This window comes from Camelus dromedarius, chromosome 25 (genome assembly GCF_036321535.1).
Source record: "Camelus dromedarius isolate mCamDro1 chromosome 25, mCamDro1.pat, whole genome shotgun sequence".
Taxonomy (NCBI): Eukaryota; Metazoa; Chordata; class Mammalia; order Artiodactyla; family Camelidae; genus Camelus; species Camelus dromedarius.
In genome coordinates, this window is record NC_087460.1 from 17358080 (window position 1) to 17378333 (window position 20254).

The 20254-nt window shown below is 39.4% G+C and overlaps 1 protein-coding gene across 3 annotated transcripts in view; it reads left to right on the forward strand.

Moving 5' to 3' along the window:
- STK38L (serine/threonine kinase 38 like) overlaps positions 1-20254 on the forward strand; it is a 67537-nt gene that overhangs the window by 43520 nt on the left and 3763 nt on the right. For 2 of the 3 annotated variants that reach the window (XM_031443902.2, XM_031443904.2), the window contains 12 exons: positions 2408-2552; positions 4066-4117; positions 8216-8338; positions 8581-8664; positions 11373-11496; positions 13382-13536; positions 13905-14007; positions 14193-14254; positions 16082-16199; positions 16613-16736; positions 17715-17810; positions 20112-20203. In XM_031443902.2, the coding sequence (XP_031299762.1) occupies positions 2419-2552; positions 4066-4117; positions 8216-8338; positions 8581-8664; positions 11373-11496; positions 13382-13536; positions 13905-14007; positions 14193-14254; positions 16082-16199; positions 16613-16736; positions 17715-17810; positions 20112-20203 (1267 nt within the window). In that variant the 5' untranslated portion in view covers positions 2408-2418. The remainder of the gene's footprint in view (positions 1-2407; positions 2553-4065; positions 4118-8215; positions 8339-8580; positions 8665-11372; positions 11497-13381; positions 13537-13904; positions 14008-14192; positions 14255-16081; positions 16200-16612; positions 16737-17714; positions 17811-20111; positions 20204-20254) is intronic. The other variant, XM_064479142.1, reaches the window with a different exon arrangement.

The window sequence follows — 20254 nt, forward strand, 5'->3', positions numbered from 1 at the left end:
TTGTCTTGGGGGAAAGTGACTTGAGTTCAGAGTGTTCTGGTGATCTGACAAAGCCCATGTGATCAGTTAGCGGCAGGGTCTGGATTAGATCTCTAAATTTCTGACTCCAAGTTTCAGTATATTTCTTTTTCCACAGTGGCTAACTTTTGTAGGCCATTTTTGCCAATGCTTTCAACTCTCCTCCCACCCCACCCCCCATTTGATAGGTTGACTCATTCATTCATGAATGCCTACTGTGTGTCCAATACGGTGCTGTCAGGGTGAACACTTGAAGATGAATCAGAAGTTCCTGCCCAGAGGTGCTCCGAGTTTAGTGGGATGGGCAGATGGTGTGATCAGCACCAGCTCCTGGGATATATTGTTACAAAAGTTAGAGAACACACTTGAATGAATGCGATTTGGTCTCTTCTGGTAGATTGACGTCTCATCCGATGGGGAATGTCAGAGAAGTCTCCACTGTAAGATTTCAGCTAAATTGGGCTGTAAAGGATCGGCAGGAGTCCTGCAAATCCAGTGTAGGACATGACAGGGCAGGAGGGGTCATGTGAGGGCTCGGAGGCACGAGAGAGCCAAGTATGTTGGAGAAGAGTGAGTGGTGAGGGAGGGCAGCAGATAACGCCGAAAGGCACGTTGGAGATAGCACTTGGGTGGGGTGGGACCCCGCAGCTCACAGCTGGGTGACTATTCTGAGCTTCAGTTCCTTTCCTTGCCGGGCTGTTGTGAGGATGAAATGCATTCATACCTGGGAGTGTCACCGTCCTTGATCTTCAGGGAAAAAAAAAAAAGGAGAAATTGATGAAATAAACGATCATAAAGTTCCTGGTGTGTACCAGCAGTCTGGGTGTGTGAGTTGGTCTTATCTTGCTAAGTTAATTTGACTTGCTATCCATGCCATGAACAATTTTAAACAAGTAAGTTGATCAGCTTCTTGCTACAAAAAGATTTAGAGTAGCCAGCAGAGGAACAAGTTCATGATGTGAAAGTAATAGATGCACTTTTAGGCATAATGAGGCTCAAGCAGGAAGTGGAGGTATAAACCCAGTAAACTGGCAACAGTGGAGCTGGGAGTTTGCCATCGTTAAATTGTTTACTTTCCACCTGTTTTTGGCTTGTTTGATGTGAAGAACAAGAGAGATCTTTGGTTCATTCCATTATCCCTGGAGTCTAGTCCAGTTCAGGCCCACATCCAGGGGTCTGAGTCTTTCTGTAATTAAGGAGAGGTGGGTGTTGGAGAGTAAATGGCAGATCTGGGGGGACTCTTTTCAGCTGAGAATGCAACATTGGATGGTCACCCTGCTAGGCTGCATCTTCTCTAGGATGGTCTGTTATGTTCTCCATCCAGAGAAGCAAAAATCACTTTAATGTATGCAACCATTCTAGGTTCTTTTTTTTTTTTTTTTTTTTTTTTGCCCAGTTGCAGACTGTGCTAAGCAAGTCTGTTAGGGTCAGTGCCCATCAATAGCTTCCACCAGAATTCAGTCTGCCCCCCTCTGGAGTAGTCATCTTACTACATTCCTTATCTCGTCTAATGGTCCACATTATCTTCTTTAAACCAGTATTTTGTTTGGCTGGCCCAGTGGGTTTTAAAAAATTTGACACTTGAATGGCTTTAAGTAGACAAACACTGTCCAGGTAAAGCCATCAAGCTTCCCTGTTGTCACCTGGCTTGATTCATACTTTTGTGTTTCCTGCCTCGTTCCTGTAGGCATTTGAGTTTCATTTGAAAATGAAATGGACCTTACCATCTGGAGTGGTATGCTAGACCTTGTCATAGTGCTGTTTGGAATGACATAGGATACAGGGTGAAATAGGGCATCCATGGGCTCCATCCAAAGGGGGCTTGCCTCTAAAAGTACTTTGTCCCCAAAATGTATACCCATAAGAATTGCTTTAGGCTGATGCTTGTGCGCATGTTTGATGTAACACATCAGGATTTATAGACTTTATATGGTAGAAGCCACTACTTTCGACTGAACTTCATTAACTCTTAGGAGACTTCTGTTTATTGAGGACACAAGTGTTAGCAAGCTTTTATGGATTTTGTTTAGCAATCAATAAAACAACCACAAAATAGATCGAACTTTTCTTGTTTTGAATGCTTGTTGAATATGATATTTTGTATATAATTGTATCCGTATTGTGTGTGGCCTGCCACCGGTGCTTCTTTGCTGTAAGTTGCCCCTGGTTTCGCCAGCACAAAGCTAATTTCTATTTTGGGGGGGGTTGTGCATCTTTCTCTTTCTTTACTATAGCATTTACATTATATCACTTACAACGTTAACGACTCAGATATCTTAACTGTTAGGGTACAGTTTTGCCTGGTAGAACTTAAGCCATTTCTAGAGTTTGTTAAAAGGAATAGGAAGATTTTTTTTCTACTGAGTAACTTGTGTGTCTGTTGTTCTAGGTTCTGTTACTATGGCAATGACGGCAGGGACCACAACCACCTTTCCTATGAGCAACCATACCCGGGAAAGGGTGACTGTGGCCAAGCTCACGCTGGAGAATTTTTACAGCAACCTAATTTTACAGCATGAAGAGAGAGAGACCAGGTATAGCAAAGGCTGGTCAGAATTTTTGTGTAGTTAAAGAAGATATTATGCTGCAAGTGGGGTATAAACATGCCCATTAATAATATAAATATTACGCATCCTGATACGCTGTTTTTAAGCTTCCTATGTTGACAGTGTGCCTAGTTAGTTGCTTTATATTCACAAAATAGCATCTCATTCTGTGCACCCATATACTGATACCACATGTCAGTTGATGTGTTAAGTAAAATGTTTCTAACCATGAAATTATGATATATCTTTATGTTTTCTTTTAGCAGGATGCTTTGTGAATGACTGCCTTTAATCCAAAAACAGTTACAGTGTTGTGTGTTTATCACTGGGAATGGGAGAATTAAAAAAAAAAAATGAATGACATGTTATTTTGCCCTTCCGGACGCTTACAGTCAGGGAGATCACGCACATAAATATTACACGAAAGAGTGAAAAGTGAATCCTTTGCTAAGGGCACAGCAGGGAGAGAGTGTTTTTGACTAAGGCAACTGGGAAGGCTTCATAAGTGGTGGTGAGATTTAAACAGGACTCCAAAGGGAGAAGGAAGAGGTCAAGGAGCAGGAGGAAGGATCATGGAGACAGAAGAAGCCACCTTCAGTGCTGGGTCAGGTGCTGTCCAGTTTAGCTCAGGCTGGATTTTCCATTTCTTGAGAGCCAGGGGTGCTTGGTTAATGTAGCTATTCTCTGGTAGTAAAGAGCCTTGAAGACTTTTGAACAGAAGATTTAAATGATCACCGGTGTTTCTCTGGAAGACTCCTTTAGTTGTGATGTACAGAATGGGTTGTGGGAGGAGGGGTTAGAAACAGGGAAGGCTAGTGTAGACCAGGCTGGTGGAAAGGAGGCTCACATCAGGATATGACAGCTAGAGAGAGGAGAACCGAGTGAGAAAGACAGTAGCAGCATGGCGACTACCAGTCCAACTTTGTGAACTAGGACTCGAGGGGAAGAATCGGGTTTTGGGCATAATTTAGGGGCAGGTCTAAGTGCAGACTAGACAGGGCTGAGGAGAGAATTAGAATTAGAAAATGAAACTGAACCAACTGCTCCAGAGTCAATTTAGAGTAAAGAAATACGAACGAGAGCTCAGAAGCGTGGAGAAGAGTGAGGAGAACCAACGTATTTTTGATCAGAGTTTCTAAAGGAAGAGAGGAGAAAAATGGAACAGAGAGGCAAGATAAACTAAGAGTTCGCCATCAGCAGAAATTCCAAAAGTTTCAACTTTAGCAGAAGGAAGGTGATCACAATCAGGAGGTCTAGATGTAAATATATGGATAAATCTCAACAAAAAATGACTCTACAAAAAAAATCAACAATAATGATAATGTCTTATGTGTTTTAAAAATAGAATTAAAATATTTTTCTGCAGTAGATCATCAGTTTGGAGGAAAGTAAGTAAGGATTAAATTGTTCTTAGAGATAATACAGATACAACATGTACATTTCTTAAATGGGAATACTTAGAAACATATTTAAAATTTAAATTATTTTTTCTTTTGAAAAGGCAGAAGAAATTAGAAGTGGCTATGGAAGAAGAAGGATTAGCAGATGAAGAGGTAACGTAAACTGTAATTACTGTGCCTGGATTAACAATACTGTGTTCTATACTTGCAAATTGCTGAGAGAGTAAATTTTAAATGCTCTCACTACAAAAAAAACCCAGTAGTAATGTGAGGTAATGGACGTGTTAACTAACCTTATTGTTGTAATCATTCCATAATATATACATGTGTTAAATCATCACATTGTACACTTTAAACTTACACAATATTGTATGTCAGTTATATCTCAGTAAAGGGGGAAAAACTGTAACCGCAATACAAAAGCAACCCGTGACTTTTTCACTTATTGGTGTAAGATAATTTTATAACTTAGGTAACGTGGATTTCCTATTTGAATGTGGGCTCCTTACTTTTTTGCTATGATGGCTATCTTTGAAAGTAGGCAGCTTTTTTTAAATTCCAAGAAAAAAAATACATATACTTTTTAATAGAAGTCCTGGGAATTGAACCCAGGACCTCGTGCACACTGAGCATGCGCTCTACCACTGAGCTATACCCTCCCTCAAGAACATATATTCAGTGAACAGTATCTACAATATTCTAGGTGTGAGGAGTGAGAAGGGCTCCAAAAAGAATGAATCAATTGCCAAATCTTAAAAGTTTTTCCTAAATATTTCTTAAAACCCCCAGTTCTTTAGTCCAGCGTCACTAACCTAGTAGCTTAAAGTGCTGTGAGTTTCACCTGCAGCTTTGCTGCATCTCGACATGAGGAGCTCACAGACTAGAAGGAGACTTTACTTGTGTGTGTGTGTTTGTGTGTGTGTGTGTGTGCAGGTAAAACTATGTATATGTGATGGAATGTGGTGAACTTTGAAAATACAGAGATTTTTCCCCCCCCTAATTCAGAGGATCAGAAAAGGTTTCAAGGAGGAGTTAACAATTGATTTGAATCTTAAAGAAATAGGTAGAATTTACATTATCACTAAGAGGTATCTACCAAATAAGGAATCTATGCAGGATATTGAACTTTAATAATGAACTCTACAAAAACAGATGCCCAAGGGCTGAGCAGGTGACGTAAATGGGAGAAGCCGGCCAGCTTGGTTTCGTAGTGACATCTTAGGTTATACTCTTTTGATCTAACATACCTTGCATAGTCAACTCATGAGAATGTTTTTTCACCTCCACGAAGAAATGGAATTTTTTTTTTTTGCCTTGTTGTAAAGTATTTGCTCATCACAGTTTATCTTTTGATAAATTTATCTCAGCTCTTCACTTTGCTGAGAGAAGACAAGAGCGCCAGCCTGATCATCGCCACCGCATCCCCATCACCGGGTGACTGGGGCCGTGGCAGGTCTGGACTGGTCACGAAGCTGCGTCCCGCCCACCCAGAGGGCCCGCCCTGTGGGCCAAGGGAGGCCAAGGGAAATCTGGGCTTTTATGAAATCACCTGCTTTTTAAAATATTGACAGGTCATTAGAGTGTTTTAAAAACAACTTGGCCAAATCACATGCGTCTGTGAGTCGGACGCAGCTTGGAGCTTCCAGCTGACAAACACCTGGTGTCCACGCCAGGAAGTACTGAGTTTATCTCCAGCTGTTTTCTTTAACCCTCCTAATAACTTACAGAAAATGTAAGGTGATTTTTACCGTTAAAAATGCTCCGTGGCCCATAATAACCATTTATAAAACACCTGAAATTTTCAGTAGAGATATTTGAATTCCACAAACGCGTATTGTAAGGCCCCATGCTGGATTCTAGACTCTTTCGTGTTCTATAAAACAGACATCCTCTCTCAATTCAGTGTACAGTACGGTGAAACTATCTTTATGTGGGGTGAGTCTTTTCAGTGTAAAATTGTTTTATAACAATATATTCATCCTTAATTCATCCGGTAACAGAAAGTTATTTGTGAAATCTGTGAAAGTTACTTGTGAAAACCCAACCATATGTAATGTGGCTGTGAAAAGCATCCGGACAGAGATGAAGTTGTGAGCTGACCCCTTTCATGTCCTAAAACTTCTGTGCCCACTGTCTGTTACAAAAGCTGAGCACCCTGCAGATGGAGAGTTTGCAGAATGCCCATTTGAAAAGGAATGAGGGGAAAAAAAGAAAACAATGTATGTCTAGTTTCATCTCACTTAAAAATCCCAAACGCAGAATATTATTTACTGTAATGGAAAACCAAAGTGGGCAAATTTAAGCTGCAAGAGAGCCATGTAATGTTAAGCCTGTCCCCAGGTTTTTGTTGTTGTCTTTGGAGGGGAAAGAATGCGATTACCACCAAAATGTTATTTATTTTTCAAGGCGACTTAATCTTCACAAGTCGGGAGCAGATATACCAACATGCTTTTTATCATTGATTTTTTTTTTTTAATGTGAACTGGCTTCAGCTTCCTCTGGACCACAACATGGGCTTTAATATCATGGAATATAGTTTTTTTGTTTTTGTTTTTGTTTCTGTTTTTGTTTTTTAAGTAAGGTAGCAGTAACGTAAGTGATTTCCGTTTTTTGTGGGATTAAATATTCCATAACCTGTGATTTTCCTCTTGGCCATTAAGTAGCTGTCCTCAAACTCCGTGAACGTTGTTCACTTGCTGCATTACACAACCTGTCAGATAGTAACGAACTTTTTTTTTTTTGCTTGCCTCTCTTGTCTGTTGATTTTGAGCATAATTTATGAAACTGTGTGATGAGATCTTCTTTTCCATTCAGATTAGACAAGTTTCTGAGTATCCATTCAACTGTACTCTGTTTTATAATCCATAAAGTTGGAAATCCAGAATGCCTTTCAAAATGCCCATATTTAATCATTTATGTAACTTTTTAAAGGTTTTTACTGCTTTGAAAGACGGTACTACAGTGCCACCACGTGGCCTTTTTTATTATAGTCAGTTTAAAACAAGCTACTTTTTTGAGCGATTCTTTCATTTTACTAGTAATTCATTTTTCAACATTATTCCAAAGGCATTTTTAAACGAAAATATCTTTGCTGTTTCTACCACTGATGTGCCTGAGTGTGTGACTCCATTTAGCTATTTAAAGATGTTTAGACATAATTTCTTAACTTTTATCCTCTTGGATTAACTTTGTCAGAAGTATCAGAATCCCATTGCGTGGGTGTTACATAGTTGCATATTTCTAATTAATAGTTCACCTTACTCTTTTGAAAACAGATGTACACAGGGCTAGGAAGGGACTAATCAGTGGTTACACCTTGAGCTGCATTTAGGAGTAATGGTTCTGAGCTGTTTCAGCCGTTTAAGACTTGTCTCCTCCTCGGACCTGGACTGCCGGGAGCTTGATAGGGTTCAGCTGAAGATGAACTGGAGTTTAATTTTTTTCACTGATTTTGTTTGTTACCTATTCTATGTGACCTCTACTAGGCAGAGGTAGTTTGACATAATCCTATGTCAAAAAACCAGAATTTTGTTAGGTAAGGGGAGAAGTGAGGTTTAGAACAATTAAATAAATGCCCATTCTGAGTGTAAGCTTCAGGCAGTTCATGATGTTTCTTATTAATGATAATTAATAATAATGTGATCTTTGGAGAATGACTTATGAAATTCTTGAATATTTTAAAGAATTCTTGTGTAATTATTTTTTGTCACAATTTTATATTTTCAAGGAAGTTGTGTGCCAGGTCTCAAGCAGTTTATTAAAAAATTTGTCCAAGAATAAATTCTACCATAAATAAATCTGTATAGAAATACTGCTTTTGTGTTATTATGGTGTCATAAGTCTCAGTAGTTATGACAGGGCAACCTTGGAAATTAGGGAATTGAAGCAAAATAGATTTCTTAGAGTAAAATCAATATCAGAATACTATTAGCACTTTCTAAAGTTTAATTTTTATTTTTGAATTAAGTTAGTGTATAGATGAAAGAATATGTGAAGTAGTTAAGATGAGATATTTAATGGAGTCCACCCAAGAATAAAGATTTATCAGTTGTTAAAACATTTTAAAAATCTTTGGATGGTTTTCTTTTTTTCCAGGCTGAATAAACATTCAGCTTTGGCCAACAAGTTATAGCACTAATATTTAAGATGCCTTACCCCCATTATACTGTGTCTCATCTTTTAATACTATAGGCTTCCTTTGAAACAGTCCGATTTTAAAGTCATCCTTTTAAACTGTCCTTTTTTTAATAGAAAAAGCTACGCCGATCACAACATGCTCGCAAGGAAACAGAGTTCTTAAGGCTCAAGAGGACCAGGCTGGGCCTGGATGACTTTGAGTCTCTGAAGGTTATAGGAAGAGGAGCATTCGGAGAGGTGCGCGTCCTCCCTAAGTTGCCGCTGCCGACAGTGTCCATCTTGCCACACTTTACAAGATGTATTAAAATAGTTTAATCTGTATTAAAGCAGTATAATGTATTAAAATGTGTATTAAAATAGCTTAATTTTAGTAGAATTTCGAAAATACCAGCCATGGCAAATTACAGGAGCCTACGTTTCACTCCTAAATAAGCAGTAGTGGCTGCTTGACATTGATGATACTAAGTTTTACATTCCAGGTGCGGTTGGTCCAGAAGAAAGACACAGGCCATATCTATGCAATGAAGATACTGAGAAAAGCTGACATGCTTGAAAAAGAGCAGGTACGAGTTCTCTAACACAGGTGACCAAACTGACGGTGTGAGAGGAAACGTTACGCATTAGGGTTTTTAAAAAGAAACGGACACATCTTACTTAGAATCCATGCTTTTTTTTTTTTTTTTTTTTTTTTTTGGTAGCCTGTTTCATTGTTTCTCAATTCTTGCAGTTAAAATTGCTCCCAAACTGATAATCTAATTTACACATCTGTTCGGGCTGCCATGACAGTACACCGCAGACTGGGGGCTTAAACAGCAGGAACTTACTTTCTCACAGCTCTGGAGGCTGGAGTCCAAGATCAGGGCAGGGGTTGGTTTCTGGTGAGAGCTCTGTCCTGGCTCCAGATGGCTGTCTTCTCACTGAGTCCCAGAGAGCCTTTCCTCGGTGTGTGCCCAGGGGGAGGCGGAGGGGGAGCCCCCTGGGTTCTCTTCTTACAAGGACACTGAACCGCCCTCTTACGGCCTCACTTAATTAACCTTGATTGCTTCCTTGGAGGCCCTGTGTCCGGATTCATTCATTCACACTGCAGGTTGGGGCATCGCCATAGGAACCTTAGGGGGGACACGAACATTCAGTCCGTAAGAAAATACCTACTTTTCTGACTTGAGTGAAAATAAAGATGCATTCTCAGCCCTCCTAATCCTGTCACACATCCAGTAAGCAAACCAGGCTCCTGAGAATTTGCTGAGTTTACTTACTTCCAAAATCTGTAACCACTCCAGTTTCATACTTCTGGGCTCTCTCTGTATCTCCTGTAACTTAATACAGCTTATGGAATGGCCATAAATCTGAAAACATCCATAGTGTTATTTTATGTGCTCACCTGCCTTTCCAGTCTGGATGGACGCCCTTAGAAGCCTCAGCTGAATACACGTGCTCATGAAGGACTCAACAGTGGGGTAAAGAGGGAGAGGGCACCGCTCTGGACCTGGTGCTTTATTTGCTTAGTCTTTTAGTCCCACTTAATGCTTACTTGTTACTACGGTAGCATGATGTTGATTTTTATTTAAATATGGCCCGCTTGAATTTTCACTGCATTGTTTTACTTTATTTCTACTCCATTCATTCAACAAGTATTTATCAGGTACCTGTGATATGTCAGATACGGTTCTGGGAATACAGTGATTCCCAGGACAAGCCTGATTTTTGTTCATTTATAGTCATGTGGAAAATGGGCAGACAGCTGTTTCAAATAGTCATGATTGACAAGTACTATGAAGAAGAATTTTACAAAAGGATAAAGTGATGCAGGTGACCTGGCTTTAGGAGGAAGAATTAGATGAGGGAAGGTTCTTTGAGAAGGGCGTATTCGATGAGGGACTGAGTAATGAGAGTGACATCTAACCATCCAGTAGAATAAAGATCCGGGGAGCAGATGCAGAGGACCTGAGGCAGGAAGAACCTTGGCGCGCTCAGAGAAGAGGAGGAAGCCACTGTGGCTGGAACTCAGTGGGAGAGGGAAGCAGGGACCAGATCTCACAGAGCTCCGAAGGCCGAGAAGTGGAGTGCGGGTCTTACTCTGAATGCAGTGGGAAGACTCAGGAATCTTCTAACTGAGCCATACAGGATTAGTCCCGGGTGGGGTTTTAGAGGAAGGACAAAAGGCAGCAGTTAGTTCCAGCTGCATCTTCAATTACCAGCCACACGTGGCTACTGGGCGCTTCAGCGTAGCTGGTCTGAATGGAGATACGCTGTGAATGGAAAATATCCACCAAATTTTGAAGACTTGGTGGGAAAAAAAAATGTAAAACGTCTCAATAATTTTTATATTGATTCCATATTGAAATGATAACATTTTGGATTGGATCTATGGGGGTCACAGAAACTGTATTAAAAATAATTTCACCCATTTCTTTTTACCTTTTGCATGAAATGACATACTTAAAATGACGTACGGGGCTTGCGTTCTATTTCTGTTGGACAGCCCTGATCTAGAATATTTTGCAGGAGAAATCTCCCTGGAGCCCAGCATCAAGTCTGTCTTACACTTTGGTTGCTTCCCCCCCGCCCCATATAAATTAATCTGCTTTTGTCACCATTGAATTTTCATTTTTTCAGTCTACAAAGTGTTCACGTAATAGTTGCTCTAGTAAATATGTGTCTGACAAAAGTCAGTAGCAAAACTCCCAAAAATTGTACAATAATTTGCTGTAGATCATGTTCATAGATATTATAACGGTTTATATCATGACAAAATAATATAGAATTATTATATATGTTTTTATTTCTTAAACAAACAACTTAATGGCTAAAGACCAAGTCAGGCCCTTTGTTGGACTAGTAACAGTTAAAAATAGTTTGCTGAGGACCCTGACTTTGTTGTACTAATCTATAGGATATTGGTTACTAATTTTAACATTTAAAAGTCAGACCAAGGCCCTAAGTTTATATGACAAAGCCAAGATCCTTGGCGAGGTGGAGATCCTGGTTAGAGGGTTTTTCAGACTAATCATTGTTCTACCTCGAAGGCCTCATCTTCCCTAATATACCTCCTGTGGTTCCAACTTGCCAGCCTAAAGCTATCAGCTAAAATAAACTATTTCCTGAATTCCATATTTAATGAGGATACGAACATGCATATAGGTTTCAGATCTTTTCTAAAACTCCCACTTTCCTCTATGACTGTTAAGGAACTGGACTGATAATTGTTAAGAAGTAAGCTTGAAAACTGTATAATGTGTTACAATTCTTATTTCAAAATACATTCATCCAGGTGGCCCATATCCGAGCAGAGAGAGATATTTTGGTAGAAGCAGATGGTGCCTGGGTGGTGAAGATGTTTTACAGTTTTCAAGATAAGAGGAACCTATATCTGATCATGGAATTTCTCCCTGGAGGTAAATCAAATATGACAGCAGTGACAGGCTAATACAGGCACATACTTGTATGCAATTATAATTGTATTGATTAGGTGCACTTTTATATTCCTGGCTCTGAGGCTTTACAGTCAATCATGGTTTTCTGATAGTTGCTCTCATAATAATGCTAGTTTTGACCACAAATCAGATTATTTATGAAGAAACGATAAAGTTGGTACATTTTAAATATTACCATTCTGTCTTTACTGTATATAATTATTAAGATTGTTATCTAAGTTTAGAGTTAAGAATAACGAGTCACTTAGGAAGAAGACAGACAACCCAGTGGGCACATGGTAGGCTGTGAACAGAAGAGAAACTCTGACTTGTCTACAAATATATAGGAAAATGTTCAGCTTCACCCGCATTCAGGGAAATGCAAATTAAAACAGGAGTGATTCCACTTCTTACCCAACTGACTAGTAAAAACAGTAAGTCTGATGAGGCTGTGGGGGGAGCCGGCCTCTTATCCATGCAACGGAATCCCCAGCTCTCATGGAGAGCAGTTCATAGACACCAAGTGAAGCTGAAAATGCGTGTGTCCTGCAGCCCAGCAGCCCAGCCCGCTGTGTTCCCCGGGGAGTCTCCCCCGCAGGCGCACGGGCGGCCTGTAAAAGGATGCTCATGGCAGCAGTGTCGTGATGGTAAAAAAACCCACTGCAAGATAAATGTCCATCAGCAGAAGAATGGATAAATAAAGTGTGGCATAATTACGTGATGAGATGTTTTAACAGAGTGAAAAGTCAGGAGCTTTATCTGTTTCAACAGTAAGACCTCAGAAACAAGAATAATAACGCAAGCTGTGGAATTATGTATATATATAGTTGATGTCACTTATGTGATTTTTAAAAACATACAAAAGGCCGTAAATTTGCAGATTAATACACGTGTATGAAAACATATTTCAAAACTAAGCTGGAAGGATACACACCAAAGCAAATCCGTGATAATGGCTGCTCAGCAAAAAGGGGACTGGCCCAGGATGGGAGAGCAGGGCAGAAACTCTGCATGGGGTTTGTCTTTAAAGACTTGAAGCATCATGGAAAAATATTAATAGTTGTCAGTTCTGAGTTGTTAAGTCCACCAGTGTATATTCTTTGCCCCTTTAAAAGAACAGAATTTCTTGAAAATAAAAGAATGTCTAGAGGTGACCCTTTTAGTGGGACAATGGCCTATTTTTGCTGGCCCCAAGAGCTCTGAGTGTTTTTTTTTTTTTTGGAACTTGAATTTGAAAGAATATATCCCATTTCCAGGTGTGCTTACACTGATTCATTTTCACAGCTTGATGTGTTTTCTTCAGCAACTTATTCTGGATGTTGAGTGGTACATATGACATCATCACCAGCTCTGTTCTGATTTGATTTCACATAGTTTCTACATGAAAATCTTTCAACAGGGGGAGGGTATAGCTCAAGTGGTAGAGTGCATGCGGTCCTGGGTTCAATCCCCAGTACCTCCTCCAAAAATAAGTAAATAAACAAACAAACAAACAAACAAACCTAAATACCGCCCCCATCCCCCCCCCAAAAAATCATTAAATGTCATGAAAAGCTTTTGCTATGCAACAACACTTTTTAAAATTTGGCCCTAGAGTGGGTGGGAGTATAGCTCAGTTGGTAGAGCGCATGCTAAGCATGCACGAGGTACTGGGTTCAATTCCCAGTACCTCCATTTGAAAAAGAAAAAGAAAAAAAAAAAGTAGAGAAAACTACATTTAGCCCTAGAGATGGTTGAGAGTACACTGGGTGGATCATAAAATGCAAAAATCAGGCAAATGTTGTGTATTACAAAGACATCTTTCCGAGGTGTCCCCCCCCCCCCATGAGGCACTTCTTATCCCTGGTGCCTGTTTCCCTTTACTTAGGTGACATGATGACGTTGCTAATGAAGAAGGACACTCTGACGGAGGAGGAGACACAGTTCTACATCTCAGAGACTGTGCTGGCAATAGATGCGATCCACCAGCTGGGTTTCATCCATCGGGACATTAAACCAGACAACCTCTTGTTGGATGCCAAGGCACGTGAAGAAGCTGGTGAACTGTTAGGTTGCTGATTATTTTATGCAGTAATAGGGCTGACTTTGTGATTGGAAACGGGCAACTGCTGCTTCTCTCATTGCTCACCTACGTTATTTCATAGAGTGACACAACAGGAGAGGACTCTGAGGTGACATGGCGTCAAGGGAAAACTGGCTGTCTTTGTCTTCCGTTGTCTGCCTCTTAAAATCATCATCATCAGATAGTTAATCTGCATTTCACCTGTATGAATTCTAAACTAAGCATTTTTACAATAATTGCATTTAGAAGAGTTTATTATAAGACTTTGTCTCAAAGTCAACATAATGTATTGATTTTATTTGAGTGTTTTTTGTTGTTGTTTTTCTAGGGTCATGTGAAATTATCTGATTTTGGTTTGTGCACGGGATTAAAGAAAGCTCATAGGACTGAATTCTACAGAAATCTTACACACAACCCCCCAAGTGACTTCTGTAAGTTTGATTTTTATCGAGTGGAGGTGGTGCGGCTGGTTTAATTCAGGACCGTTGGGAACTGAAGCTTGTCTCTCTCTCCTCACCCCTTAAACCACTGTATTTTCAGTGCATCTGTGTGAATTTGTTTTTTTGGGGAGAGTTGTTTCCTCGTGATTACAGTTCTTCTGTCTTGTTGAAATTAGCATTCCAGAACATGAACTCAAAGAGGAAAGCAGAAACGTGGAAAAAGAACAGGAGACAACTGGTGAGTAGCCACGTTTTGAAGAGAGAACTTTGTGCCTTGGTCCTCAAATCTCATTTGGTCTTTGCTTGATAATTGGGATCTTCAGAATGGTTAGTTCTTACTTCATAGCAATGTTAGAGCTTGCTCAGGGGTCATGCAGTTTTCTTAGTTTCTCTGTACATTTCCTGGCCTGTAAAGGAAAATGCGATTTTTAGCACTTAGTAATTAGCACTTTCTGTAAAACTCACCGAGCTGAGTGTGATTGTAGTAAACGCCTTGTGATTTCTGCGGCTCCATTTTCCACACCTGTCCTGATACAACGAATACCAACCAGCATACGTAATGTGGTTGCGTGTTTCTGAGAACTTCTTCATAGACAGACAGAAAGTTTGGCGTGGTAACAGTGTTACAGTAAAACAGATAAAGTGAAGTTGGAAAAGCAGACTTGACCGCAGATAAACTTAATGACTCCTTTCATGTGGAGCAACACTATTTTTAACCCCACATGATTTCTCCTCCATTACTTAGCACGTACTAGAATTGTTTGCCCCTTTTCCTCTTTCCTTTTATCCTGTTCACTAGGTCCGTGAACAGTGTCAGGGTTAGCCGTGTGCTTTTTGACTTTAATTTCCTAACTTCTTGTACAACGTACCATACCTATCAACATTCTAAATATTTGTTAAATCCGACCAAGCGACGAAGGGAAACTGAAACTCACTCAGCATTCCCTCAGGAAGGTAAATAGGCCAAAGGCAGTGGCCTGATATCCTCTCAAAGCAAAGAAAATGACCTTTGCATTACTGAGCTCACTCTCTCACTCGCCCAAGCAGTTGCAAACGTCTTGTGCTTGCAAAACATTTCAGGGTCTTTAAAAGTGTTTTGAAAATATTTTGAGCAGTGCAGTAACGACAGAGTCTTCCTTCTACTTTTAAATGTGTCACTTTTAGATCAGATTTTACAATTGAGAAAAGGATCGCAGTATTTCGTACCTGTAAAGGGAAAACTGAATACTGCTTAGAACCGTGGAATATTCTGTGCCCCAATCACAGAATATTCACAGCTGATCGCTCATGTACAGGTCTTACTATTCTCATGACCATCACTATGACTTACATCAGTGTTTCCCGGTGGAGAAATAGAGGTACTCTTGGTATTCGGGGCAGGAAAGTCCTTTAGAACCTGTGTCCCTTGACCACTGAATGCCAGGCATGTCCTCCCCCAGGTACTGAAGTCACAAAATCTGCTGTCACACATTTTCAAGTGGCTCCTCGAGTACTACCTTTAGTTGAAAACTATTGCCTTAAAGAAAGTTTTTATAAGATTTTATATGAATTAAGAATGATAAACTGCATTGCTTTCTAATGGATAAGCAGTGCCCTGGAAATAAGTTTATAATGAAAATACCTGATGTTATGTTGTAGGTTATAGTTTACAGACATATTCCTTTGCTTGTTTCATCCCCATATCCACCCGGTATTATTATTCCAGTTTTATGTTGGCAGAAGCTGGGGTTCAGAAGGGTTGAATAACTTGGCCTGAGAACACATTAGTTGTGAGTGGGGAAGCCAGGCCTACTGGGTGCAACCTCTTTGTTTATTTATTTTTGGAATGGATTTAGGCCTAAATATGTAAATAACTTAGTTGAGCTCTTTAGGGGACAGAAATCATGTCTTAAACGATGGATTATCTGACTCAGTTCCTATCACCAAGCCTTATACATGGTAAGCAACACAAATATTAAAGAAAAGGTTAGCGTCTGTATATGTTGGTTTTTCCGGTAGAGTCACACTGTGATCTTTCAAAAAAGAAAGACTGAGAACACTGATCTGACGAGCTGTTCCTTTGCAGGCATATTCCACCGTTGGGACACCGGATTACATCGCTCCAGAAGTCTTCATGCAGACTGGTTACAACAAATTGTGTGACTGGTGGTCTTTGGGAGTAATTATGTACGAGATGCTAATAGGTGTGTTTTATCAATTCATTTATGTGCATACTGTGCACATTCCCTGGGTGCTGCTGATTGATCATATTGTAGGTATTATGGGCTAAAATATCTGAACTCTTGAAAGTGAGTTCTGACCTCCCCGAGAGTTAAATACACGATGATAAATATCAACAACTTCTCTAGGGACCCTGCTTCAGGAAGGGGGTATTTAACTAAACTCCCACGTATCAGAAGTATCTGCATGGCCTTTTGGGTAAAAAGGGGGCGGTGCTTTAAATCCTTTATTTTATTGACTTCATTACCGATTTTATTATACATTGATGACTGGTGGTATTTTTTATTGCTTAGTAGAGCACTCAGGGCCGTATATAGTAGATAAAACATATTTGATCATAAAAGCTAATGAAAGTTTTATTTTCTCTGATACGTAGGATATCCACCCTTCTGCTCTGAAACACCTCAAGAAACATATAGGAAAGTGATGAACTGGAAAGAAACTCTGGTATTTCCTCCAGAGGTGCCTATATCTGAGAAAGCCAAGGACTTAATTCTTAGGTTAGTGGTTAAATCCCTAGAAGAGTTTGTTGTATCTTAAAACTTCACAGGTGCCAAGAAGACTAGGTTGCGTATTTCAGCTTGGTGGTGGGAGGAGAAGGACTGTCACTGATCTGTAAATCAGAAGGGTCAATAAAGAAAAGGTGTTTTGTTTTAAAAAAAAAATGTAGCCTCTTAAAAGGGAGTATGCAGAAAAAAAAGTAAGAGTTAAGAAGAGGGGAGAGGTCTTATATTATTTCAAAGATCACTCCTGTTGGAATGCAGTGACTTTATCCCCTAAAGAGAAAGAGAAAATAAATTGTTAGTAGCAGTTCATATCACAAAAGTCCATATATAAAACCTTCTCTAAGCAATATTCCATTTGTTTTCTCAACTAAGATGACGTGTTTTGGTACTGTTGTGAGATGGCTAGAAGAAATATAAATTGGAACAACCTGTGGGAACAGCCAAGTAGCAGCATATTCTTAAAAAAAAAAAATCTTTAAACTATATATGACCTTTGACCCAGTAATTCTACTTCTAGGAATTTTGATTATGCAGATAATTAGATATGTGTAAAGACAGATACAATATGTTATCTTGATACTGTTTTTACTAATGAAAAATTGAAAACCATCTAAATGTTCACCAATTGTGGACTGGTTAAATACAGTGTTTCCATGTGTAAATTTTAGGAAATGAAGTAATAGAAAAATATTTAATGACTTTGGGACATGTTCTCAGTATATTAAGTGGAAAGAAAACAGTACTAAAATGGTAATTACTGTATCAATACAATATTTTTGAACTTATAATGAAAGACTAGAAGGAAATGGCTTCAAAGAAGTTGTGTCTAAGTAGTGCAATTAAAGATGATTTCTGTTCTTTTCCCACCGTAAACAGACTTAAATATAATAATATAAAAAAATATTTGAAATAATGCAAAGAGTACTTTAGACATAATTGGCATATGATGATTTCTCTGTTTCCATTTTCTAGGTTTTGTATTGATTCTGAAAACAGAATTGGAAATAGTGGAGTAGAAGAAATAAAAGGGCATGCTTTTTTTGAGGGTGTAGACTGGGGGCACATCAGGTATGTTTTTAGGCTTTGAGCGGGAGAGGTCTGAGTGAAAGCTTTTTTACTAGACTTAGTGATTAAATTTGTCTCTGATTCTGCTAGATTAAATATAAGAAGTAACACTGTGATAACGTTATTAAGCCAGTGTTTTCTGTATTAGATAAATGACTGAGCATAGTGACTGTAGCTAAATAGCTCATTTTATCTCATGTCCACTTTATGGAAAAAGCACATATGATGCACCTGTTTATTTTTTATTTTTTTAAACAACTTTATCGTGGTGTCATGTGTGTACAGTAAACTACACATATTGCAGATACACAGTTTGATGAATTTTGGTATATGTATGCACCACAATCAAGACACCTCTCATTTCCATCTCTCCCCCAGAGGTCTGTGCACCTGTTCAGGTTGCGCTATTCAGGGTTACATGATAAAGGCTGTTAGCACAACGATGATATATTTACATTTCACACTATAACCCTTCAGTTTTGTCTCTAATACACCATACGGTGTCTCCGTTGTTAATTTGTAAGAGTGTACAATCCCTCTTTTAAACATTGTGGAAAAAGTTAAATAATGCAAGTAACTTTTATTTATTTATTCATTTTTAATGGCAGTACTGGGGATTGAACCCAGGGCCTCATGCATGCTAGGCACGCACTCTACCACTGAACTACACCCTCCCCCTTAAGTATGCAAGTAACTTTTAAGACTTTGCTTATAGTTAGTTGTGAGCACGGGCCTTGATTCCGTTTGCAGCCAAACTACCTCCAATAGTCTTGGTCTCTTCTCCACAGAGCAGTGGTTTAGGAACAAATCTAATCGGTCATTTCCTCTTAGAATAAAACTAAGGATCCTTAAATGCATTTTGGGACTGTGGGGCGTGGCTCTTGCCTCATCTGTACAAGGAGCATCTTGTGTGGTCTTTCCCACTTCTCCCACCCCAGAGCTTTGTCACTTGCTATTCGCTGTGACGGAAATCTCCTCCGTGTCCCCGTTCCTGCCTCTGCCCCACCTAGCCCGCCCCTTCTCACTTTCAAGACAGCTGGCATGTCACTTCACTGGAGATCTTTGCCGGAGTTCCCGCAGTGTGCCAGGCATCCTGTCTGATTATAACCACTTGTTGGGGAGCAGGGGGAGGATTTACTGTGTGTCCAGTACTGTTCTGAGTACCTTCTGTACTTTTCTTAACCTCATAATAAACCTTGTAAAGTAGGTACTGTTATTACCCCTACGTTACAAATGAGGAAACTAAGTCACAGAGAAGGAATTTGCCTCCAGTGCCTCAGCCAGTGAATGACCTAGCTAGAACTACTAACTAGAGCTGGACCCAGGCAGTTTGATTCTGGTGTCCTGACTCTTAGCTGCTACACTGTATTATACCATCCAGACATCATCTCATTGAGCGGAACTGTGATTCCCGCCTTGTTACAGTTGGAAGGATGCTTAGAGATCACTGGTCCAGCCTGCTGGTTTTGTAGGAGGGGACGGTCACTGTGCCCTCATACAAAGGTCACTCTGCTAGTTAATGACAAGAGATTAGATCTCAGGGCACCAGGGTTTATGCTTCTTTTCACTAAATTGATGTAAATCTATTAAGTTAGGACATTAAATATAAATAGGTTAGAGTAACTTGGGGGAAAATATATGCTTGATTTTGCATAATTTTATAAACTTATCACTTCAAAGATCCAATAAGTACTTGTTGGAAAGACAGAAGCAATAAAAATTGATACCTTTTAACTATTTTTAGCATGATAAGAAGGCATTTTCATGGCTTATTTTCGAACCTAATGCCCCTAATTCCCTTAAAATTTATATGATTAAGAAATTTTTGGATTCAGATTTCATCGCAAATGTGTAGTCCCTTCACCCTCTGAGCCCCGTGTTTTCCCAAATGACTTTTGACTTACAGATCCTCTACTAGAAGAATTCTATACCTGAATTAACTAGTTAGGGTCCAGTCCCCACAATATCTAGGGTACTTTATATAATGATACATTTTTTTAAATGAAATCTCTTCTGTTCTACTTTTCCCTTCATTGATTGTTGTTTTTTCACTTAAAAAAAAAAAACAGCATGAGAAAATCTTGGTACAAAGAAATAAAAGTTCCAAGTAAATGATAATATTTTAATAAAAAGTTAGACCTAACTCTGAAATCCCACTTAACTACAGGTATTTTCCAATCTACAATAAATTTCCTTGGCTCCTCTCATATCTAGAGAACAGCATGCAGAATTTACACGTGAAATTATGTTTTGGAAAATCGAACTCAAGAAAATTGACCATTTTTACTCAATCCCTCTTTCCAGGGAAAGGCCAGCAGCGATCCCTATAGAAATCAAAAGCATTGATGACACATCAAATTTTGATGACTTTCCTGAATCTGATATTTTACAACCAGGTAAGACCACGTACAACACGATTAACACGGTTGAAAGTCTCTGAAGAGGAT